The following is a 25,883-nucleotide window of genomic DNA, read 5'->3' as shown; positions in this document are numbered from 1 at the left end:
GGTCTGCTCACTAAGGCAATGTCCCTTCCACGGCGCCCCAGGCTGAGTCGTGTGCATTTCTAACTTCTTGCTGACTTCAAATTCTCAAATCTTAGCCTTTGTCACTACGCCCTCTCCAAAAAAAGCTGGCTCAATGCAACAGCCTCCAGGTGTTACTTCAGCGTCCAAGTTCTTCCCGCTCCTTGGGAACCACCGGCTTGGGTAGCTAATAAACACTCTGGAGTCTAAGATCAGTGGTTCTGAAACTTGGGTGCACACCGTTATCATCTGGAGAGCTTTAAAAACTACTAATGCCTGGGTCTGCCGCCCAGAGATTCTAATCAGCCTAGATTGCGGCCCGGGCACTAAGAGTTTTTAAAGATCCCCAGGTGATGCTAACACGCAGGCAAGGCAGAGAACCACGGAGGAGCCCTCCAGAGCCACTTTCACCCCTCAGCTCTCCCAAGCCGGCCTCCCACGGTTAAGCAGGAGCTCTTTCTGCGGGCGGGGAGAGCACAAGCCCCGGGCTGCGGCGGGGGCGGGACCGCGAGCGCGGAGGCTCGGATACGGGGCGTGGCTCCGCGGCGGGGGCGGGGCCCGCGGGGACGAAAGGCGGGAGCAGCCTGGCGCGGCAGCTCGCCGGCCCCAGACCAGCGGAAACGCCTCCGTTTTTCAAAACAAAGAGGAGAGGCGGGAGGCGTGTGCGGTGCGCAGGGCTGAGACTTCCTCGGGTTGGTCCCTCAGGCACAAGCGCTTCAGCATCTTTGGGTGACAATGGAGGGAAGCATGGGGGGCGGCCGGCGCTCGGGGTCCGATGGCCTCCGGTGGCCTTCGAAGACCATGCCGGCCATGGAGGAGCTGCAGAGCAGCTTGCAGGAGACCCTGGACGTACTGTCCCCGCAAGAGCTGCGCAGCTTCCGTCGCATCCTCAAGACGGTGGACGAGGAGCCGCGCGTGAGCCCGCTGCAGCTGGAGCTGGAGGGCGGCAGCGCGTCGGGGCTGGCCAGCCTGCTCGCCAAGCACTACTACCTGCCGGCCGCGCCGCGCGTCCTCGCCAAGGTGCTGCAGCAGCTGCGCCGCGCCGACCTGCTGGCCCGCTGGCAGAATGCCGCCGCCGCCGCGGACGACTACGGCCCGGGTGAGCGCGGGGACTGCCCTCCCGCCCGGGGATTCCCGGCCTTGGGTGGGGGGGCATGGGGGGGGTTGGGTGAGCGCGGGGTTCGGCCCTTCCTCCCCGGGCATCCAGGACAGCCCCGCGCCCAGGTTAGCGGCGGGGGACCGGCCTTGGATGGGGGAGGGGTAGAGGAGCAAAGAGGGTGCGGGCGTCCGGGGATCGAGAAAACGCGCTGCGGGAGGTGGGAGCCCAGGGGTAAGTGGGCAGGAGAGTCACCTTCCCAGGCACGGAATCCCAGTGACCAGTTAAAGAGTAGCCATCAGGGTCTACCAATTCATTTTGGGGTCGGCTCGGAAATCAGACTGACTTAGCAGGCCTGGGATACATTTTTAACGAGTAGCTCCAAGTGATTGTGATGTGGGAGGTTTTTAGACGAGGCAGAGAGAAACGGAGTGTTAGAATCCCCACGGCCACATCTTCAGTGGGTGTGTTTATGGGGCGGGGGTCCCTCTTCTTGCACGCCTTTAGACCATTTGCCATAAATCTGGGAAGTTGTGGTTTATGATAAAGAAATGTAGTATGTAACAGGATGGGGGAGGTTGGGGCTTTCCCCGCGAAATTTAACGTGTGTGTGTGTGAGAGAGAGAGAGCGCGAGAGCGAGCAGCCCTTGTATGCAAGGCGTTGAGGTGGACGCTAAAAGGTGCCATCGCTGCTCTCTGACCTCAGCATGCTTATGATCTGGTTGAGTTTTGAGGTCTGTTGCTGATTTTTCTTAAGATTTGTAATGGATGACAACTGTAGTCGCCCACAGAACATGACCTGTAGGCAGAACACGGCCCCATGGAGACTGCACCTGTGCAACACTGATCACCTTGTCCCTCGGGACTTCCTTGTTTATGGATCACTCTTTTAATCACCCCTTTAGATTGAGTCTCTTGCTGTTGGCAAAGTGGTTTTCTTTCCCAGAATCATCCAAACTACACAATATGGTTGCACAGTGTAGGTACCCAGTAAGTACTTGCATTGAATGCTGAGAGACAAGGTTAAATGAAATAAGATAGGGTGTGGTCTTTTACTCCGCCTTTCCCTTTATTGTCGTCTTGGTCTCCTCTTCAGGAAGTGCAGGTGCAGTAATGTTAATTAGCCCTGGTCTTTTTCCTCCCTGGCCTGGGTCTTTCTGCCCTTGAACCTGACTGGGATCTAAGGGAGTTCTGTTTAAAGTTTCCAGCCTCATGAGTTTGAGAGAGGGTGTTCATAATCCAAGAAACCTGGTCTAAAAGGAGATTGAAGCCTGCCGGATCCAAAAACATAAGAGACAACTGAATTCCTTAGGAGGAGCTTCCTGTTAACAGGAACAACAGCAGATCTTGATTAGAAAGAAAAAAATGAAAAAAAAAAAAAAATAATGTTCTTTTTCTGTTTTATTCTCTTTTCGTGAAAATTCATCCAGTGATTCCAAGAAAGGTTCCCAAGAGAAGCTATGATTGTGTGGATGGTGAATTGGTAAATATTTTCACTGTTTCTCCCACACTGTACACTGGTTAGTAAAGAGAACATTTAGCCACCGTTTGAACTTTTTTTGTGCTGCTCCTCTTCCGGTTAAAGGGGACTATCTGTGTGGTTGTCTCCAGTGGTCAGATCGTTATAATAGAAAAAGGTAACAATCACCAGTTAAAACCACTGCATGCATTAACCAAACTGAGGTATGCAGTGGTATCATCTCCAATTTACAAGTCAAAGGAGGTGAGGCACCGGAGGTTAAATGAAGATTCTATGGCCTTGGGCAACTACATAAATTGCTGGCTGCAGGGTACTTTTGGTTTTTTTAAAGTTTTAATTATGGAAATTTTAAACAAATACTAAAGTAGAATAGAAAAATGAATGTCTCAAACTCCAGCCCAGCTCTTATCACCCTGCTTCAAGAATTAGCAACATGTGATCAGTCTTGTTTTCTCTGCTTTCCCCTCCCAGTTACTTTAAAGGACATCCACTTTCATCTACAAATATTTTTTTTTTTTTTTTGGAGGACGATTAGCCCTCAGCTAACTACTGCCAGTCCTCCTCTTTTTGCTGAGGAAGCCTGGCTCTGAGCTAACATCCGTGCCCATCTTCCTCTAGTTTCTAACATCCGTGCCCATCTTCCTCTAGTTTCTAACATCCGTGCCCATCTTCCTCTAGTTTATACGTGGGACGCCTACCACAGCATGGCTGCCAAGCAGTGCCATGTCCGCACCTGGGATCCGAACCAGCGAACCCTGGGCCACCGAGAAGCAGAACGTGCGAACTTAACCGCTGCGCCACCGGGCCGGCCCCTCATCTACAAATATTTTAGTATATATCTCTGAGACCTTTTTCAAAATAGGACCACAAAAAGAAGTTCCTTAACCTTGGCAAAGATGCACTTAGTATTCAGATTTTCTTGGCTGGTTCCTTTGTCTTTTACAGTTGGTTTGTTTGAATCAGGATTCTGATTCAAACAAGGTCTACACAATGACATTTGATTAGTTCGTCTCTTGAGACTGAATTTATGGTACTTCTCCCTTCTTTAAACTTTTTCTTCTTTATTTGTTGAAGAAACCAGGTTATTTGTCCTGTAGAATGTCCCACAGTCTGGATTTTGTTGACTGCAGCCTGTGTTGTCATTTACCATTTTCTTATCTCTCCGTATTTCCTTAAACCAGTAGTTATGGCTGCATATAGGAATTTAAAAACAGATTGGCCTAGGGGCCGGCCTGGTGGTGCAGCGGTAAAGTTCACACGTTCCACTTTGGTGGCCTGGGGTTCGCTGGTTCGGATCCCAGGTGTGGACATGGCACTGCTTGGCAAGCTGTGCTGTGGCAGGTGTCCCACATATAAAATAGAGGAAGATGGGTGTGGATGTTAGCTCAGGGCCAGTCTTCCTCAGCAAAAAGAGGAGGATTGGCAGCAGATGTTAGCTAATCTTCCTCAAAAAAAAAAAGAGATTGGCCTATTAGTCCTAGTCTGAGAAAGATATGTGAAAGGATGATAAATCAAGTCATGCCTCCCCTCACCCCACCTCCAGAACTGACTCAGAGAAGCAATCAGTGTGCCTCTGATCTGAACTGGAAAGCCTTTCCATTAATCCTAGAAAAAACTTGTTGTCTTATATATATAGGTTTGGATTTATATGTATATATATTTGGATTTCTGAGCCTGGTTTGGTTTAAATACTGTTTCTTGGCTTTCCTGGAAAACAGGACCGTTATGACCTGAGTGGCAGGCGGAAGGCCTTCCTCATGTGTGTGAAGAGGAACAGGCCCGGGGCTCAGCACGACGTCATGCTGATGAAGGAATGGCTTGGCCAGTGCCAGTTCGAACATACATCCTGCATCGATCCTGACAAAATGGTAACAAATTAAAAACAAAAATGAAAAATTGTAACTTGGATTTTATAACCTTCCTTCATCTTTTTTTTTTTTAAAAAAAATGGGGTTTTGGTCCCTGGCGAGAACCAGGACCTGCTGAGTAATGATATGTGTGTCCTGATGAAATTCTTGATGCTTTTGTAATCTTATGTGTGTGGTACCCCAGCTCCCCTTCCAGTCAAGCAGGGGCCTCTTGGGGTCCAGTCTTGGCTGGGGCTGTGTAGTTGAAGAGGGAAGGAAACCCAAGATGGGATCCTCAGCAAGATGGGCAAGGAGGCCCAAGGAAAAGCTGTGAGTCCGGAGTGGGCTAGGTCCAGAGCATTTGGGAGCAGGGGAGACCAAGGAAGCAGCTTTGAGAGGTCAGTAGGAGGCCAGGCCAGAGGGATTCCAGCAACTTCAGAGCCCAAGGATTTTGAGTCCTTGTGGGACTCGCTTGGAACTGTGGGAGGGGGTGGGGCTGAGAGCCCTGGTAGAACTGCATTGTGACTTAAGGAGATGACACAGAGAAAAATACGGTGAAAGAGTGGTGGCGGTTGGGTGGGAACTCCTTTTTGACCTCTTTGACCCTAGCTGAGCTGCAGCCCAGACCTGCTCTTATTTGGGGACAATAACATAGGAAAGCCCTTCATAGATCCTTTGAGTCACTGCTAAGGAGGATCAAGGAAGGGCATAGCAGGACTTATGAATGCAGCATGGACTGCCAGAGTTGGAATCCTGTCTCTAACTGTTGTTACCTTAAATCTGGTTCTCAACCTAGGGTAATTTTGTCCCCCAGAGGACATTTGGCAATGTCTGGAGACGTTTTTGGTTGTTACAGCTGGAGGGTGCTGCTGGCACCTAGTGCATAGAAGCCAGGGATGCTGCTAAACATCCTAGAATGCCCAGGACAGCCCCTGCAGCAAAGAATTATCTCACCGCAAATGTCAGCAGTTCAATAGTTGTAGAAACCCTGCCTTAAATTGACTACTTATCTCTGAAATGGCTGTGATGATAGTAACGGATCTTGCAGGGCTGTTGTGAGGATGAAATGAGCTGCTATGTGTAAAAGATCTCAGAATATTGGCTGACTTATAGTAAGTGCTCAGTAAAGTTAGATTTTATTAATATTTCAAAGCTAAAAATAGACTCCTTCATTTTTCCCAAGGATTGTACCAGAATCTCTTCCACATTACGTGATTTTTAATCCAGTCTTTTCTGTTCAGGTGGAAGATATTGCCAGTGTTCTTTTGGTTTATTCTCCCAAAGGTCCGGAAGTCACCTTTTTCTGTACATCTTGTCCACGTTTATTTGTATATATTTAGCGATCTTACTGGCAAAAGTATTTTGCTGTTTAAGTTTCATTTTGCAGATTATCGTCATGCTCTACGTAATGACATGTTGGTCAATGACAGACCGCATATGTAACAGTGGTCCTATAAGATTAGTACCATATAACCCAGGTGTGTCCTAGGCTGTACCATCTAGGTTTGTGTAAGTACACTCTGTGATGTTTGCACAACGATGAAATCACCTGATAATGCATTTCTCAGAATGCATCCTTGTCATTAAGCGATGCACGGCTATTAGTTTGGTTAAACATCTTTTGGTTATTTTTTTCCTTCTGTATAAATTACCCATTTGTATCCTTTGCCCTTTTTCCTACTGGATTTTCTTTTCCTTGTTCTTATTCTTTAGTTATGTTCCTGGACATTATTATTATTTTTTAAGATTGGCCCTGAGCTAACATCTGTTGCCAATCTTTTTTTTTTTTTCTCTTCTCCCCAAAGCCTCCTAGTACATAGTTGTATATTCTAGTTACAGGTCCTTCTAGTTCTGCTATGTGGGACATGGCTTGACAAGTGGTGCCACGTCTGTGCCCAGGATCCGAACTGGTGAAACCCTGGGCCACCAAAGCGGAGCTCATGAACTTAACCACTTGGCCACGGGGCTGGCCCCCCTAGACATTATTTATTTACAAAATATACTGCAGATATTTTTTGTCTACCCTGTTACTTGCCTTTTGATTTTTTTGTCGTCTTAAGTCATATCTAAGTCTTTTAATTTTTGCAGTAAACTTGTGAGTCTTTATATTGTCTTCTTGGTTTTTGTGTCTTGATTGAACCCCATGCCTTCCAAACTTTAAAATTTTTAAATTATTTTTCTGTAATATTGTTAGAGTTTAAGGTTTACTTTCTACTCTCTGTAATTTTTTTTTGCAACAGTGTGAGATAGGAGGTCTGACTTTCTTTCCAAATGGACAGTCAGTCACCTCAACATTTATATGAAATTTCACCTTTATCATGAATGAAATTCTTGTATATACTTGGATCAATTTCTGGCTTCTAAAATATTCCATTCATCTATTTGTTTGTACTTAGGCCCGTATATCACTGTTGTATTCATCATGATTTTGTAGTACATTTTGATGTCTAATAGGACCTATTCCTCCTCATTGAGTTTGTTTTTGTTTTTTGCTTCTGAATTTCTTGGTTGTTCTTGAGCATTATCTGTTCCCTATGACCTTGAGAATAATCTAGTTAAGCTCCACAGAAATCTTTTGGGATTTTGATTGACATGACATTGAATTGAGATTAATAGGAGGTGAATTGACAAATTAATAGCATTGAGTCATCTCAGTCAGAAGCATCAGTATGTCATGGTTTGTTTACATTGCCTCTTCACTAAAGTTTTTTTTTATCGTTTTCTTCCTCTAGGTAATGTGCATTTCTTCTTAGGTTTATTTCTAGGGATTGGTTTAACTTTGGTGTGACCATGTATGAGATTTCTTTTTCCATTATGTAATTTGAATGATTATTGCTGGGTTATTGGGAGCTCTAGATCATTGTATCTGGTCAAGTTGCTGATCTGTAGTTCTGTGGTTTTTAGTTGATTATTTTATATTTCTAGATAGTTGTGTTATCTGTAAATAATGAGCTTTGGCTCTTTGTTTCCAGTATTTGAACTTCGTTTAATTTTTACTTATTGAAATGGTTAGGATCTTTGTTACAGCTGTATAGGAGCAGTGATAGCAGCCATCATGCCTTGCTCCTCTTTTTAGTGGGCTAGGTTCTGATGACATCTCCTGATAGATTCTGGCAGGTATATATTATTCAGTAGACTCCTCCATTCCTTTTCATTTCTAGCTTACTTATAAAATAATAATTTTTGTATATAAAATAAGTTAATACAAAATTTAAATACATTAACCATTTGGGGAGCTATAATTCTCTTGTATTTGTGGTAGAGAATCAGAGATCCCATAATTTTGTCAAACAAGAACCAGTGGCACAAGAAGAAATCATGAATTCTGAGAGCAAGCAAAAGAGAAGTGAAAGTTAGAAACTAGTGTTTACCTCATACTTCCTCTGTTAGAGATGTAGGTATTTCCGTATTTGTCATCTCATCGGATCACCTTGTAAAGGGGCCATCTCTAGCATTTCTGGGTTTTCCTACCTCCGGTTCTGTTTTCATATGTTATCCTATTTTACAGGAGTTACTTGGAAAAATAACATCATTTCGTGATGGACTAAATGAAATTAAAGATGAAATTGGCTGCTGTCTTGTTACTCTGATGTCCCATGGAGAAAATGGCTTTATTAAAATGAAAGATGATGAAAGAGTCAGCCTGGAAGACATTTTTGAAATGTTTAACAATAAAAATTGTCCAGCACTTCAAGAGAAACCAAAAATCTTTATAATCCAGGCCTGCAGAGGAGGTAGGTGGAGACTTCTTTGTAATAGTCCTGTTTCTAGGAAATTCTCATATTGATGATTGAGGAAAGAAATGCAAATTAAAAAAAATTACTTATTTTAAATTAAGGGGCCCTGAGCTGATGTAACTTTAGTTATGTAGTATACTAGGGACTTTGAGCTGGGAGGAAGGGATGGAAGAAAAACATAGGTGAGATAGAATAGTTAACTTAGGCTGAGGAAGGGTCCAAGTCACTAACTTCGTGAGGTGGGTCAGGGAACCTCAAATTCTGAGAGAGATGTGTGCAGTTTCCAGGGACATCCCACCATCATGTGATTCCAGGTGCCTTGTGGGACTAACGTCTGACTTATAAAGCTTTTGTGGCTATTTCTCTCTCTCATTGAGATACAAGCTTGTTGTGACTTTTATTAAGGGTTACTGGTGTCAATGGTGTACTATTGTAATTTGTATTTTCATTCCTCAAAAAATAGAGAAAAGAGATAGTGGTGTCGAAACGGATGATGAACCAATGGACTCTGACGACATATCAGAGAAGAGGAGGCTGCCTACATTCAGTGATTATTTCATCATCTATCCCACCCAGGCAGGTAGGACAGTGAGGGTAGAAGACAGTGAGATACACATTCTTCCAGAGGGGTTAGGTTATTCCTGATGGTTTTCTAAATCTTTAAAAAAAATTACCTGTGCTTTACGAATTGACGTATTTAAGGAGAAATGTTTATTAACCCATCCATCTCCCTTCAAAAAATGTTTCACTTTCAGAGATGGTAGGTTGGCATCTTACTATTCATGTCTTCCAGGAAGGCACCAACCTCTTAGCAAAGTATCACATGGTAAATAAGATTGTTGACTCTCATGTGAAAAAGATCCTGGACCAAAAGATCTGCCACTTGCTATCTTTAAGACCTTCAGTATTTCTTAACCTCTAGATGTGTCAGTTTAGTCATGTAAAACAAGAATGATAAAACTCACTCATGTCATTGGGATGTTATGTAAATTAAACTATGTAATGCAGATGTTGTGCTTATCTTAATAACTGGCGTAATAAAACCAAAAAAAGAAATTAGCTACTCTTATTGCTAATATGCTAATAACATTATTATCATTATTATTACTAATACTATTACTACTAATAAGTTAAAGTCCAAAAGAATCTTGTGTACTGAAAAGGTGGACTTGATTCACTGGTGTGAAGGGAAACAGAAAAATGTAGAGAAAGTAGAAGTAAGTGGTCAAGGATGTTTATTCAGCTGTTTTTATCTTGACTTTATTTAAAAAAGATTATGATAGTTTACATATATGTATATACAATTCAAGATGAAATGTTAGTGAAGAAATGGAAGCAAAGGAAAATAAGGGCAGTAATGTAAAATGAAATATACTTAATGGTGAGACATTAAAAATGTCCCTATTGAAGTTAGATATAACATTCCACTCCTTGGTTATTTACCCAAGAGTGATGAAAGCATGTGGCCTCATAGAGACTTGCACACGAATGTTCACAGCAGCTTTATCTGCAATAGTCAAGACTGGAAACAACCCAAATGACCATCAACAGGTGAATGAATAAAAACAGATCGTGATATATCGTACATGGAATACAACTCAGCAATAAAGAAGTGAGCTCCTGATACATAATACAACATAGATGAAGCTCAGAATAATTATGCTGACTGAAAGAAACCAGACAAAACAAAGTACATACTGTACGACTCCACAAAGGAAATTCTAGAAAATGCAAACTAATCTATAGTAACAGAAGGCAAATCAATGGTGCTTGGGGATGGGGTGGAAGGGAAGGATTACAAAGGGGCATGAGGACATTGCGGGGAATTGATTGGTATGTTCATAATCTTGATTATGGTGATGGTTTCATGGAAGTATACATATGTGAAAACTTATTAAATTGTCTACTTAAAGTATGTACAGATGATTATCGATTATAAATTATACTTTAATAAAACTGTAAAAATGTTTAAAAGTTAGGTGTAAGACAAGCTTGCTCACTATCACCCCTACTATTTAACATGGCGTGGGTGGTCCTAGCTAATACATTAAGGTAAGAAAAAGAGATAGAAGGATAAATATTCTAGAAATTATTAGTGTTGAATATAGTAGCAATAATCACTTAAAACGTATAATAGAAAATAAAAAGATACCATGTTATTTTTCTTGCTTTAGTGAATGATGTTTAGAAATGACTAAAAAAAGATGAGTAAGAATTTTATTAGAGAAAATTACAAAACATTCCTAAAAGACATAAAGGAAGACTTGAATAAATGATTAGAAATACCATGTTCATGGATAGAAATTTTAATACCATAGAAATGACAGGGTTTTTTCCAAGTTAATTTATAAATTCAATTCCAAAGTGTTTTTTCATGGAATTTGACAAACTAATAATAAAAGTATTATGGAACAGGTAAGGATCAGGACAAGGAGCCTTGTGCTGCAGTTTTGTTGAATGAATGAATTTTACGAGTATGTGCTGGACTCTATGTTTGAGGGCTAGAGATTCAGTATTGAACAAAAGAGCTAAAAATCTGTCTCCACGGAGCTTATGTTCTGGTTGGGGAGACAGACAGTAAACACGGAGAGAAAATAGATATTGTGTTACTTTGTGATTCCATTTGTATAAAGTTCAAAAGCAAACAAAACTAATCTGTGGTGTTAGAAGTCAGGATACTGCTTGCCCTTGGAGCTGCAGAGTGTTTGGAGTGGTGATGACCAAAGTGGGCAAGATGGAGTGCTGGTACCATCTTGTTTATTGATGAGGGTGCTAGTTATGTGAGTGTGTTCATTTTATGAAAATTTACTGAGCTATTATATGCCCTATGCTTTGCATCCTTTTCCCTGTGATGGTTACTCTTCAATGAAAAGTTTACCAAAAATGAAACAATATGTTAGATGGCGATGAGTGCTATGGAGAAAAATCACGCCAGAAGAGGGAGTTGTTGAGGGGTAGGGAGTGGAGACTGTAGTTTTTAAAAACAGATGTATAGAGATGTCCCCACTGAGAAGGTGATCATTGTGTAGAGATTTGAAGGACATAAGAGAGTGAGCTATGCAGTATTTGAGAGAATTTGTCTTGTAAGATATGAGTGCTTAGGGTAAAGAAATAACAAAAGCTCTGTGTCAGCCCACGTAGAGACAAATAGACCATTGGGGTTGAACCTAGAGGTAGAACCAACTATGTAGGGAAACCAGATATGTGACTTAAGAAGCCATTACAAATCAATGGTGGAAGAATGGGCCATTCTATAAATAGTGCTAGGAAAACTGGCTTCTCCATGGGAAAAAAATAAAAATTTATTTTCAGATTTCTTGGCATAGAGTTCATTTTATCTTTAATCACCTGAAATCTCTAACCTATCTACAGTTATGTTCTCTTCTTTATCTCTAGAGTTTGTGGCTTCCTTTTATTCTTGATCAATCTTTCCTGTGGTGTATTTAATTAAGAACCCATTTTTACTTTTGTTAATTCTCTCTAGTGTATGTATGTTTTTGATTTCATTGATTTTGGCTCTTATTTCAATTTTTCTTCATTTTGGAGGGTTTATTCTACTCTGCGTTTCCTGACTATTTCAGTGCGGTACTTGGCTCCTTATTTTCTACCTTTTTAAAAAATAAGCATTTTTAAAGCTCTCGTTCCCCTCTAAGTATTGCTTTCGCTGTAACCCTTACATTTTAATGTGTCACAACCTTATCCTTCAGTTCTAAGAATTCGTAAATTTCCATTATTTTATGCATTAGTTATTGACAAATGTCTCTAAATTTCTGGTGTTGGGATTTTAAAATTTCTTCTTTTGTTATTGATGTCTGGTTTATTTGTGCTGTGAACTGAGAAAGAATATCAACTGTGATACCAATTTGAAATCAGTTGAAACTTGGTTTATGTCTTGGCCTACGGTAAATTTTTAATGGCTATCGGACTATCATATTCTGTACGAGCTTAAGACTATGTGCTCTCCACTTCCCGAGTGCTGGCTTCTATAGAATTCTATTAATTAAGCTTAACTGTGTTGTTCAGATGTTTTATGTCTGTATTAAATTTGTCTGTTTGACCTGCCAACAATTGCAATAGTGTTACTGTGTCACGTTATCATGGTGGGTTTGTCAGTTTCTTCTGTAGTTCTAATGTGTATTTTTATTTTCTTTATATATTTTGAGGCAACTGTAGTAGAGGCATATGATTTTAGAACTGTTACAACTTGTGGTGAAATAAATATTTTAACCGTTGTTTGTGGACGTACTATCCCAAATAGTGGTTTTTTTGTGTTAGCTTGTTTTGTCTGATTTTAATATAGATACTCTAGTATTCTTTTGGCCCATATTTGCCTGGTATCTATTCTTTAGACCTTTTTCTTTTTACCTTTCTGGGCCCTATGTTTTAGGTGATCTCTTTTAAACAGAATATAGTGGGGCCGGCCCCGTGGCTGAGTGGTTAAGTTTGCACACTCTGCTTTGGTGGCCCAGGGTTTCGCCAGTTCGGATCCTGGGTGCGGACATGGCACCACTCATCAGGCCATGCTGAGGTGGCATCCCACAGGCCACAGCTAGAGGGACCCACAACTAAAATATGCAACTATGTACTGGGGGCTTTGGGGAGAGAAGAAGAAAAAAAAAGATTGGCAACAGATGTTAGCGCAGGTGCCAATCTTTAAAAAAAAAAAAAAAGAATATAGCTGGATTTTGTTTTTTAACCCAGCTTGACATTATCTTTCTTTTTACTGGTGAGTTGGGACAATTTATCTTTATTGTGACTATTGATATATTTTCATTTTTACCACTTTGTGCTATTTGTCCTATTTTTCTTTGCCTTTTCCCTCTCCTTTACGCTCTTACTTTTCATTGATTGTGAGTTCAGTTTGTCATTCTTCCATTTTCTCCCCTGCTCACTGGGAAGGTGTACATTCTGCATCTCTTCTTCTCATGGTTGCCCGTGAAATTTCATTCATGTGTACGTGGTCTGAAGTTAATAGAAAAGCTTATTCCTCCTCCCTGATGACATGAGGAACCTTAGACACACTGTCTCATCTTCTTCCACACTTAGGCACTGCTTTAGTTTAACATTTATTTCTACCCTTTATTTTTTGTATCTTGGTTAACATTCTTTATTTATATGAAAGTATTTATGTATTCTTAAACTCCTTCACCTTCCGCCTGATTTTCTTCTGAATTAAAACATTAATCCAACATGTTTTTATCAGATATGTTGGCAAGTACCAGGGTGGCAAGCACTATTCTAGGTAATGCCTATCCCTTTTTTAAAACTCCACAAATTAGAATGTTATTGTAATATTTTATACAGTCCATGTTTGTTTATGTTTACCCACGTAGTTAACATTTTCTTTGTTCTCTATTCCTTTCTGAATCTTAGACCATTTTTCTGGGTTCATTTCCATATATCCTTTAGAAATTCACTTAAGGAAGATTGAGGTGGTAAATTCATTTTAAACCCAAATCTGGCTGATTGTTTGACAGTATCTTTGCTTGTTCCTTCTTGTGATTCTTTTATTGAAACATTTCATGCTTGGTTATTTTATATTTTGTACCTACTATTTCCAATATCGAAAGTCTTTGGGAGTCACTCATTTGGTTGTTTCTGTTGACTGTCACTCATGGCGATGTTTCTTTGTGTGTTTCAACTCTTAGCTCACCTGTGGAATCCAAATTGGTGGTCTTCCTGGGGGCATAAATGGGGAATACTTCCTTTAGAGAGGACTATCACCCACCTGGATCCCTGTAGCTCCCTTTCAGGGTCCAGGGTTAATGCAGGAGTCCTGGGTTCTTCTCCCTCCCTCCCAGGCTTGCCGTCAAAGCTTTTCCTTTCTAGACGTGCCGGGACAGACATCTTCCTGTAGGCACCGTGCAGCTCTGTTTTTCCTCTTTGCTTTCTGCTCCCAGTTCAGGTTTCAACTTCCTCATTTGGAGGGATGTGGTGCCTTGGAGATTTCTATGAATTCCTATCAGCCCAGAATAGCATTAAAATTTTATTTTAATCAAGAATCAAATTTTAAAGCTGGAAGGGTATTTAAAGTTATCTAGTATCCAAAGCAGGAAACTTGGAATATATGAATCTTTTAGGGTCACCCATTTTCACTTCATCAGATGATGCATACATACATGGTCTGGCGGTACCAAATACGTATGGGGATCTGGGCAACAGGCACTCCATATACCATTGATGAGAGTGAGTGAGTACCACCTCTTTGGAGAGCAATGTGTGATATCTAGTAAAGTTAAAAATCTGTTTACTCCCTGACCCAGCGATTTCGCTTCTGGGTGTGTGCCCTAGTGCTGTGGTGCCCAAACCAGTGGGCACATGAACTCACACAGCGATACTTAACTCTGTGAACCACTAGCTCAGGTAGTTGAAGGTTTGGAAAGTTAGATCATGCAGCATTCTTTTCTGTGATATCATTGGTTAGCTAGGTTTTGGAAGCTTGCTGAGATAAAAAGCGAGTACCATGGTGGAACCCTCAGTTGATAAGTTGTGCAGCGCCCAACAGGTGCACACATCCCATTAATCAGTAATGGTGGTTATTTAAGAACAAAATAAAAATAGTTTTCTTTCCATTTGTGTGGGGTTTTTTCCCCCAAGTGCCAATCAGTTATTAGGATATAAATACTAAATGTAAACCTAACTACTTTAATAAATGGAACTCAGTTATTTCTTTTAGTCTAGGAGCACTGTGAAAAAATTACCGAGACACTAAGGGTACTGTGAACTGAGAAAGTTTGGGCACCTCTGCCCTAAAGAGTCCTCTGCCCCTGTATATGTGGAATACAGTGACCAACTGTCCCAGTTTGCCAGACTGAAGGGTTTTCTGGGATGCTGGATTTTTCACTGCTGCAACCGGGAAAGGGGCAAATGAGGACGAGTTGGTCACTCTAACATGGGTGCTTCTTTGAAATTGTTTACAATAGGGATAATTGAAGTGGAGAGAAAGCTAAAGTCATTGGGAGTGGATATTCATACAGTAGAATATTGTGCAACAATTGAAAAGAATCGTGGAGAAGTTTTAAATGTAGCAGTGCATGAAGATTACATAATACAAATAGTATACCTTGAATATAAAGATTTTAAAACACAAAATAACATATTATCACTGTATCTATAGCTTGTAAAAGTATAAAAATATGGGCAAAAAGAAGAGCCAAAAGCTTTGTGATAGGGACTGCCTCTGGTAGAGGCAGAGAGTGTAGAGAAGGAGGGAACAGAAAGTAATCAAGGAGGAAATTCAAATGAGGCTTCAACTATTTCTCGTCTGAAAGGAAGAGTTGGAACAAATATGCAAAATGTTAGGATTTGTTAGATCTGGGTGGTGGATAGGCAGGTGGGTGTTCTTTACATTATTCTGTGTTCTTTTTGTATATTTAAAGATTTTTGAGAGATGGCAAATATAGGGATTGGCAAAAAAGGGATTGGAAGCAAAAATGTAGGCAACACTGATGCAGATTTGCTGTAAAGGGAGTTGAGAAATGGGGACATTGTCTGGATGGCGATGAGGGATAAAAAGAGTTTTGTTTTTAAGGTGGGCAGTACTGCTGCACAGATGCTGATGGGATGAGCCAGGAGAGAGGGGAAATTTTCAGGAGAGAATACAGATCAGACAGCTAGGAAGCTGAGATTTTGAGCCTAGGCGGTATATATCCTTCAGGCAACATAGGCTGATTTTTCAAATGGAAGAAAGAAGTTACCATTTTCCTCTATTGGGAGGACTCCAGAAAGAGTAGATTTGAGGGGGAGGGGAAATCAAGAGTTCGAAATGGTGATTAGCCATCGCAGTGGACATGCTAAGGAGGTAGTTGATTATTTAAGTCTAGGATCAGGTGACTGGTGTGCATTGGAGAGAGAAATGTGAGAGTCGTCAGCTCATAATGTTCTTTAAAGCTGTAGGCCTGGATGCGGTCACAGGCCTTATTGCAATATGAATAGAATGCCAAGATGAAGAATCAGCAGTGGATGCTAAGAAGGAGCAGCCACTGCTGTGGAAGCCACGTGAAGGAAGTGTTTTAAGGAGGAGGAGGTAACTGACTACATCAGACGCTACTCACAGGTCAAGTAGGATGTGGACAGAGAATTCACCTTTGGATTTAGAAAAGTGGAGGTCACTGCGAACCTTGACAAGAATAGTTTGGGATATGGACAAAATTGTGGACTCAAAGGAGTAGAAATACAGCTACATGCAAGAGAAAGGATTGGCCTTAGAAATATAGCATTGAGTGAGAAAAGTCACAGTAGACTTTTGTGTTTTTTAAAAAATTTAAAACAAAACCACACATTGCAGTGTTTAAGGATACATATATATATATGTGGTAAAACTATGACTTTTTTTTAAAAAAAGGTGAATGGTAAATACAAAATTAAGATTAGTGGTTTCTGTATGGGGAGGGAGGGAATGGGATCTGGAAGGAGCACACAGGTACGTGCTAAGTTCCTAATATGTGAATCAATCAGCAGAAGACCAATACCCCAATAGATCAATGCATATAGGCAGCTAACTGAGAATTCCCAGGGAGCACAGTTAGCATGGAGAAGATGCTCAACCTTACTTATAAGAAGAAAGTTAAACAAGATTGAAGTACCATTTTTCATCTATCAGATTGGCAGAGATCGGAAAGTTTGAATGTGTCCTCTTGGTGAAGAGATAGGAAATTTACTTATTAATTACTGGTGGGACTGTGCATTGGTATCACTTCTTTGGAGGACCATTTGGCATCATCTAGCAGAATTACAAATGCACACGTACTTCCTGTCTAGGAATTCATCTTCCAGGTATCTAGTAGATGTCTGAATGACATGTGCTCAATGTTATTCACTGACACTTTTTTATAGCAAAGTATTAGGAACCATTTAAATGTCCATCCATAGGGGACTAGTTAAATAAATTATGGTAAATCATCGAGTAGAATACTATGTAATGGAGGAAGAAGCCCTTTATTTATTGAAGATGAACAACCTTCAAGGTGACTTGGTGAAAAAAAGTCAGATCATAGAACAGCATGTATAATATGCTGCTGGGGTTGGGAGGAGAGTGGTTACACACTCGAACATGTATAAACTTCTTCATACATGGAACAGATCTGGAAGGATGCACAGGAAACTGATACCGTTAATTTTCTTGGGCATGGGACAAAGAGGGAGGGAGACTTCACTAGATTTCTTTTGTAATTTGAATTTTGAACCAGTTAAATGTATTATCTATTCAAAAAATGAATTTTAAACATTTTAAAATGGAGTTATCTGCTTTTAAAAATTGGGAGACTTCACATAAAAACTCAGATTTCTCGCATCTGGCTCACCAGAGACATACCAGCTACGTGACCCCTGCAGGTCCCAGAGCTTGTCACTCCTGGTCTGTGCCAGAGCCATGTCTCCTGCATGCAAGAGAAACAGCAACATGCTTTCATCAGTTTCTTGGCTATTTGTGCTGAGTCTTGTGAGTGGGTCCTGCTCATGTTCCCTGGCCAGAGTTGTCTACCCCATTTTACAGTGCAAGTTGGGGGATCCCAGTCCTGGTGATCTTTTGACCTTGTTTGGTAGATCTCTGGACACTCACTGGCTTTCAGCCAGAGTCTAAAGTTCTCCACTTTCACTCATCTGACTCTTTTTTTTTGTGGTTTAGAATCTGTCCTGATGATTGAACTCATGGCCACAGACTTACCATTGCTGATAATTTTCAAAGCAATGAAAAATGTATGATCTTTCATTTGGGAAGATTCTTGGTAGCTACTCTTGATCTTTTATTTTGTTCACTGGCACATGATTCTTCAGAGGCTGCAGGCTGCATTAGGGCGGAGGCTTTCAATGTCATTTACCATAGCCCACAGTAAGAAATCGCTATTGTATTTCATCAAATCTAATCCCTTGATTGTAAGACATAGCATTATTTTGTGTCATCAAGAAGCTACTAATTAGGGGCCGACCTCGTGGCACAGTGGTTAAGTGCGCACGTTCCACTTCGGCGGCCCAGCGTTCGCTGGTTCAGATCCTGGGTGTAGACATGGCACCACTTGGCAAGCCATGCTGTGGCAGGCGTCCCACATATAAAGTAGAAGAAGATGGGCACAGCTGTTAGCTCAGGGCCAGTCTTCCTCGGCAAAAAGAGGAGGATTGGCAGCAGATGTTAGCTCAGGGCTGATCTTCCTCAAAAAAAAAAAAAGAAGCTACTAATTAATCTATGATACAGCAGAGATTATACAGCACATCCAGGTTGTAGAGATACTAAAGTGAAAAGAAATCTTAGAATTGATAAAATATGTAGCTCATTATAATGTTATATACACTTACATAAAAGTATAAATATATATGTGACAAATACTAGTTTTAAAAATAGTACTTGCCCTTACTATGTTTGAGATACTTTAATATTTTCTGTTATATCCTATGCTATCCCATTATAAAAAAATGTTGGTTTCAATCTACTAAATTGATTTCTTGACTGATTATTGGGCCACAACTTGCAGTTTGAAGAACACTGGACTAGATGGACTAGTGAGCTTTGTGATGTGGTGTTTCTAACTCAGATTTACTCTAAGACGGGCAATACTGAAATTCCCATATGGTTCCCACACTAAACAGATATGTTCTCTGGATTCTTTTACAACTTGACTGAGGTATAGTTGAAGTATAAATTGTACGTATTTCACGTATACAATTAAAACAGGTATGAGTATATACTCATGACAATATCACCATGATCAAGATGAGCAAATATTTCCATCACCCCAGTTTCCTCATGTCATAATCCCTGCCTGGCTCCATCCCATCCCTAGGTCACCACGGATCCGCTCTCTGTTACCACAGGTTAGACTACCTTGTCTGGAATTTTATAGAACTAGAATTGCACAGTACGTATGATGTTTTCTTCCACGCAGCACAATGGTTTTGTGATTCATGCATGCTGTTTTGTATATCAGTATTCATTCCCTTTAATTTCTGAGTAATATTCAATTGTGTGGATATAACAATTTGTTTATCCATTCCCTTGAACATTTGGATTGTTTCTAGTTTTTGATGATTACAAATAAAGCTGCTGTGAACGTTTGTGTGCAAGTCTTTGGGCGTGTTTTTGTTTTCCTTGGGTAAATACTAAGAAATGGAATGACTGGTTCATAAAATAGGTAATGTTTAACTTTTTTTTGGTGAGGAAGATTGTCCCTGAGCTAACATCTGTTGCCAGTCTTCCTCTTTTTATGTGAGGAAGATTGTCCCTGAGCTAACATCTGTGCCAATCTTCTATTTTGTATGTGGGATGCCACCACAGCATGGCTTGATGAACGGTGTGTAGGTCTGAGCCAGGGATCCAAACCTGTGAACCCCAGGACACTGAAGCAGAGCGTGTGAACCTAACCACTACACCACTGGGCCAGCCCCTGTTTAACTTTTAAAGAAACTGCCAAATTCTTTTCCAAAGTGGTTGTATCATTTTTCATTCCCACCGGCAGTGTGGGAGAATTCCAGTTGCTCCACATTCTCATTAGCGCTTGGTACGATCTGTTTTGAAATTTTAGACAATGTAATGTGGATACAATAGTAGCACCTTGTGGTTTTAATTTGCGTTTCCTGGAAGGCTAATAATGCTGGTTTTCTTTTCATGTGCCTGTTGGTTATTCATGTATCTTCCTTTGCCCAACTTTGTGTTGGGGTGTTTGTTTTCTTAAGTTGTAAGAGTTCTTTATATATTCTGGTTACAAGTCCTTTCTCTGGTATGTGTTACAAATATTTTCTCCCAATCTGTGGCTTGCTTTTGATTTTCTTAACTAATGTCTTTCAAAAAGCAAAAGGTTTTCATTTTAAGTCCAATTTATCAATTTTTTTCTTTTATGATTTATGCTTTTTGTGTTCTAAGAAACCTTTGCCTACCCTGAGGTTGCAAAGATGTCTCATATTTTTTCTGTTGCAATCCAGATTCCTTATGTGAGGGTGCAATTTTGATATTCCCATTGAATTTCCACACTAGATAGACATGTTTCCTGTTTTTTAACCTAACTAATAATAAAAATAATTTCAGTAGTTAAACTTTTGGGAACCCCCAAATAAATTCCCTATGGGTGTATGTAGGGGTTATTTAAATGTTTAAATGCTACAGCAAAAGTTTAAAATGCTATAGCAAAAGTCAGCAAGAAAAATAAAAGGGATAAATGAAGCAAATATGGCAAAATGATGATAACTATTGAATCCTAGATATAAGTACATGGAGGTTTGTTAAACTTTAATTTCTACTTCTGTGTATATTTGAAAACTTTTATTTAAAAAAAATGCATATAAAAAGAATGCCCTCGAGGGGCTGGCCTGGTTGCATAGTAGTGAAATTCATGTGCTCTGCTTTGGCGGCCCAGGGTTTGCAGGGTTGGATCTGGGGCACAGACCTAGCACTGCTCATCAAGCCATGTTGTAGTGGCATCCTACATAAAAGAGAGGGAGATTGGCAACAGATGTTAGCTCAGGGCCACTCTTCCTCACAAAAAAAAGAAAAGAAAGAATGCCCTTGAGAAGTTACGTGTATTGGTCACACGAGGTCCCTGGGAGGCTCAGGTGCTTCCTTTGTTTGTGCCTGTTTCTGTTGTGGCCCAAGACACAATCCTGATAACTGGAGAGTGTTTCTGTATTCGCACTTCAGAGCCATTTTCTCGGCTTTAACTATGAGTCACAGAGCAAGTTAGCTGCCAGTAGAGGAGGAAAATGGACAAAATGTTTCTCTCTTTCCTTTGCAGACCATGTCGCTTTACGGCATCCCCGCACTGGCTCCGTGATGATCGAAGCAATGGCTGAAGTCTTTAAACAGCATGGAAATAGGTGGCACATTGCTGACTTTTTCACCAGAGTAAGTAAATTCCTAGTGAACATGTGCTCCATTCACTCTGAAGCTAATGCACTTGATGAGAACGTTTTCCTGAGAAGATTGACTTTAGCCGTGAAAACATGAGAAATACTGGAAAGTTGCTTGAAAACAGTGGCTGGTGGTGAGTTTCGAGGACTTGGCAGCACTGTTGAGAAGACCTGGCTGAGCCAGATGCTGAGGAGAACTGATAGGGACACTTTCTAATCATTGGTAATACGAGTGAGTGGGATATTAGGTGAGCTTGGAATTTCCCGCCTGCCTTGTGGTCCTGCCCTGCGGTCCTGCCCTTGCAGTCGGCTTCAGCCTGACTCGGGTCCCCCAGGAGAGGGGACCACAGAGGCCTTCTTTAAGGACTAACACTAGCTCTCGTTTGTCCTCCCAGCTCGTAGCTCATAGTAGATGTTCACGGAATGAATGAGTAGCCAAGAATTGCAGCAGATTTATACATAAACAGTAGTTTGGTGGATGGCCCAATTACAGTCGTCTGTCATATCAGGATTGAAGAGTAATTTTCTTCTTAATCTGGGAGTTTTATACCCAAAGAGGGCTAAATTTAGAAAAGATGGTACATGAGCACAGTACCATCCATACTAACATTTATTGCGTTGCTCACTCTGTGCCAGTTCTGTTGTCTGCGCTTCACAGATGTTTATCCGTTTATCCATGTAAGCCTTCCGACAACCTCAGGGAGGTCCTGGGATTCACATCCACTCTTACACATGGAGAGCTAGTTAGTGACAGAGTTGGCATTCTAGCCCAGGCAGAGGGCTTCTAGAGTTTGTCCTTAACCACAGTTATATATTAATTACTCCTCACCTCCTCCAGGTATGGTAACTATTTTTATTTCTTTCAAAAAAACATTTAATGTTAAGACTTTACATATGATGCTTAACAGCTTTCAAAACTCATTTGAGATAAGCTCGTGGGGGAAAGGTTGAGGGACTACAGACTGTTTTGACAGTTGTCCCAACCACATTCCCAAATATATTGCTCAATTTCTCTTTTTAAGAAAATAGTTTCTTGTTAGCCTCTCAGGAATACGTAATAGCAAAGATTTAACCAACTGTAAATAGAAATCCATTTTAGTTAACGCTAACTGAAAAATTGGTTTGCTTACCAATGTTCAGTAAGTCTTTATTGAACATCTTTCTTTTTCTTTCTTTTTTTTCTTTTTTGGTGAGGAAGATTGGCCCTGAGCTAATATCTGTTGCCCATCTTCCTCTTTTTGCCTGAGGAAGATTGACCTTGAGCTAACATCTGTGCTAGTCGTCCTCTATTTTGTATGTGGGATGCCACCACAGCATGGCCTGATCAGCCGTGTGTAGGTCCGAGCCTAGGATCCAAACCCATGAACCCCCGGCCACCGAAGAGCAGTGTGTGAACTTAACCACTACACCACTGGGCCAGCCCCTGGTTCACTTCATTTTTAAAGCGCTAGCTGAGTAGATGCTGGCAAGAAAGCCCAAAAATGAGCATTGTGCGGCCTTTACATTAAAGGCACTTACAACACAGTGATGAACTTACAACCAACCCTGGAATTGTAGAGCTGTTGGATACTTTGACATAACATCCATCCCCTTCATTTTACCAGGAGTTACCACGGCTCAGGAGAGGTTAATATCTTGCCTGATATTACCCAGGGGCAAGTTGAGCCTGAACCCAGGTCTGTGGACTCCTGAGTCCAGTGCTCTTTCCATCCCATGGCACTGCGTTCCAAGCACTTGGTGGGACGTGGACGGTGTTGGCGTGGTTTTCCTGATGCCGTCGTGTAATTCTGCAATCTCGTTCTGTGGGGTTAACTAGAAGGCTGTCGCTCAGGGCCTCACATTATCTTTTCACACTTTTTCAACAGTTTGTGCTTTTATCTTTCAGGTGAATAACAGAGTGGTGCACACTGAATTTCATCTACGTGAGGAACCAATAAAAGTATCACTTGTAATGGAATCAACTTTAACTAAATCGGTGTACTTTTGACATCAGGAAGATTTCGAAAATGACTGCATTATAACAGACTGTAAAGAGCCGTGAGCGTTTGACCTCTAGTACGAATGGTTATCGTTTTGAATTATGACTGTCACCAGTACTTCTCCAGTTTGTTTTTTATATATATGTTACTTTTGTAAGGTTTAACTGTGCTTATTTGATACTTGTAAATAATTTGACTTTTTTTTTTTAAAAGATCACTGTTTTCTGACAAATGTTTTTCCTGAACTGTTACCCAAACATGGAAGTCCAGGTCTCTGTGTACTGTTTTTATCATGTGCTTCTCTTGCCTATTACACCCACCTTCTCCATGCTCAATCTAGTGCTGGTGGGAAGCCTCATTTTCTGGGCTTAGTGGTCAAGACCTGCCCTTATGTGGTCTTGTCATCTTATTTCCCCACACTGTCTTCTGCAGCCAGACGGATCCCCTTTTTGACCCCGTAAGCCGTTCTCAAGTGTGACCTGGGTGTCTCTGCCTGCACTTTGTGCCCTTGATGCCTTCCACCAGTTCCCCTGCTTCCTTCCTGCTGCCTCAGACCTTTGAACTGCTGTTTTCTCTGCCTGGAACATGGTTCCATCCCATGTAGGTGAGTCCTTTCCATCCTTCAGAGTTTGGTTCAAACATCATTCGCACAGGATAGCTTTCCATAACCCCTCACGCTAGGTCAGTTCTTTCTCAGTGCTCAGAGACCCTATGCTTTTCTTATGTAGTATTTAAATGTGTCGTGGCTGGTTTTGTTTTTGTTGTTTTTTGTGTGTGTGAGGAAGATTGACCCTGAGCTAATGTCCGCTGCCAATCTTTCCTCTCCTTTTCTTGCTTGAGGAAGATTGTTGCTGAGTTAACATCTGTGCCAGTCTTCCTCTGTTTTACGTGGGATGCCACCAGTGTGGCTTGACGAGCGGTGCTAGGTCTGCACGCAGGATCCGAATCTGCAAACCTCGGCCCGCTAAAGCAGAGGGTGTGAACTTAACCACTACACCCCCAGGCTGGCCCCAAGTGTCGTGGCTGTTTAATATCTCTCTCCAGTTCAGTCGTAAGCTTCAAGAGGCAGAGGCCACGTGTCTCGTTTATTGCCGTATCCGAGCTTCTGTCTGTCCCTTAAGACACAGAGAAGCCGTGCAATGAATGTCTAGTGAATGACTGATCCCTGTCTTTTAAGTATTTTATCCATTCCTCAGACCTCGCCTCATTACCTCTGTGCATGTCTAGCCAACTGCTGGTCATCCCCACCTACTTGGATGTCCCATGGCTGCTTTAACGCAACAAGTTGGAAGTTAACCTACGTTTCCCCTGTATCTCTTTGTAAAACCCATCCCATTATTAATGTTCCTTTGACTGCCCACTGCCTGCAAAATATACCCAAAATTCCCTTAGGATATTCCAAGTCCTCCTCTCAGGCCTTAACCTACACTATCTGTGCATTGCCTGTTTGTCCTCCGTCTGGGCCACACCAGGCAATTCCCCCTTCCTTCAATAACCTTTTCTCCCAGAATCGGGCTTGTGGATGAATGAATGTTGAATGAACACTCTTGGATATGTTATCATTTCATGTTCACTCTCTCCTTTTCTGCCTGAAATGCCCTTTTTTCTCACTGTGTGCTTCCTCTATGCCATGCATTGTTCAGGGCACCACTTGGGTCCCATCCCACTGTCAAGAAAGCCTGTCTGTAGACCACTGTGTTTAGAGAAGCAGACTGTGGACTGAGCATGAGTTTTAACTGTAACCGTGTTCTGACTTTCTGTGTAACTCTGAACTGGGTTTGGACCTCACTTTCCCCATCTATATACAAGGAGATTTGGCTCAGCTGACTCTGAGACCTCGTCCTGCTGGACTTCAGTGAACTTCTTGGTGAACTTGCTCATGAACATCCTGCGGATGGGGCTGTTCCTGAGCCCAGCGGTTCAAGCTGGCAGTCGCTTAAGACTGTTGGGCAGGGGTTGGGTGAGAACGCTCTGAAGATTGAGGGCCAAATTGACTGAAGCAACCCAGACTCTCCAGGCCTGTCTCCATTTCAGGGATAATTGTGTCCTTTTTAGTTAATGTGATTTTTTAAGTATATATACATGTGATTTAATTTTTAAACCTTTGACGTCAGATATTTGACATGTCACTTTTTTTTTTATAAAGTATTAAAATGTCTCCTTGGTTTATAAAATATGAACACCGGGTGAGCCTTTCTCTATTCCCTCGCATCCTAGGATTTCCAGGTACAGGGGCTCGTTTCAGGGGAGCAGCAGCAGCTGAAATATCAATAGCGCCTATTTCCTGGGAGAGGTCAAGTGACTTAACTCAGAGACACAATCAGCGTGTGGTGAAGCTGGGATTCCAGTACATGAACTAATACGAGACACAAAGGCCCAAGCGATGGAGAAAAGCTGTAGGATGGAATGATTTCAGTGGACAGAAGGGACCAGAGTATTTAACTGAGAGAATGAGAGCTTTGGGACAAAGGAGGGAAAAGTGATTTGGGAACATTGTTCAGACCACTACAGGTAGGGTTGGTGGACGGTCCTCTAAGACAACCAGATCCCAGACAAACAGGTGAAGATGAGCAAAGAGGAGGCCTTAGAAAGGGACGGGGGAAGGGACCCGAGATGAACTTGATGCCTGGGGCCAGCTCGGTGCCCATATTTTCTTAGCTTCAAATCAGGATAGGGGCGCTGCTAGCCACCAATGCCGTGTGAAGTATAGCCCAAAAAAATCTGCAGTCCCTAGCACAGTTTTATACTTGAAAACAATTTTTTTCTTTCATAATTGAGATTTTATTGGTTTTTTTTGAGGATCAATAGACATTTCAATCTGAAATGTACACAATTCTGAACATATACCAAACATCTAAAAAATCATGTGATTCTTTTCTAAATGGTTATTCCAGT

The 25,883-nt window shown here is 41.4% G+C and overlaps 1 protein-coding gene across 1 annotated transcript; it reads left to right on the top strand.

Moving 5' to 3' along the window:
- The first annotated feature begins 560 nt into the window (after positions 1 to 560).
- On the top strand, positions 561 to 25,164 carry LOC106842871 (caspase-14-like). The gene is made up of 7 exons (XM_014859632.3): positions 561 to 1,117; positions 2,545 to 2,597; positions 4,313 to 4,462; positions 7,950 to 8,175; positions 8,642 to 8,758; positions 20,895 to 21,004; positions 22,895 to 25,164. Exons 1-7 carry the CDS (start codon positions 754 to 756, stop codon positions 22,994 to 22,996), a joined length of 1,122 nt encoding a protein of 373 aa, XP_014715118.1. The 5' UTR covers positions 561 to 753; the 3' UTR covers positions 22,997 to 25,164.
- The last annotated feature ends 719 nt before the right edge of the window (positions 25,165 to 25,883 follow it).

This window comes from Equus asinus, chromosome 21 (genome assembly GCF_041296235.1).
Source record: "Equus asinus isolate D_3611 breed Donkey chromosome 21, EquAss-T2T_v2, whole genome shotgun sequence".
In the NCBI taxonomy this organism is placed as follows: domain Eukaryota; kingdom Metazoa; phylum Chordata; class Mammalia; order Perissodactyla; family Equidae; genus Equus; species Equus asinus.
The sequence above is the reverse complement of the archived record's forward strand: the minus strand, read 5'-3'. Positions and strand labels throughout refer to the sequence as shown.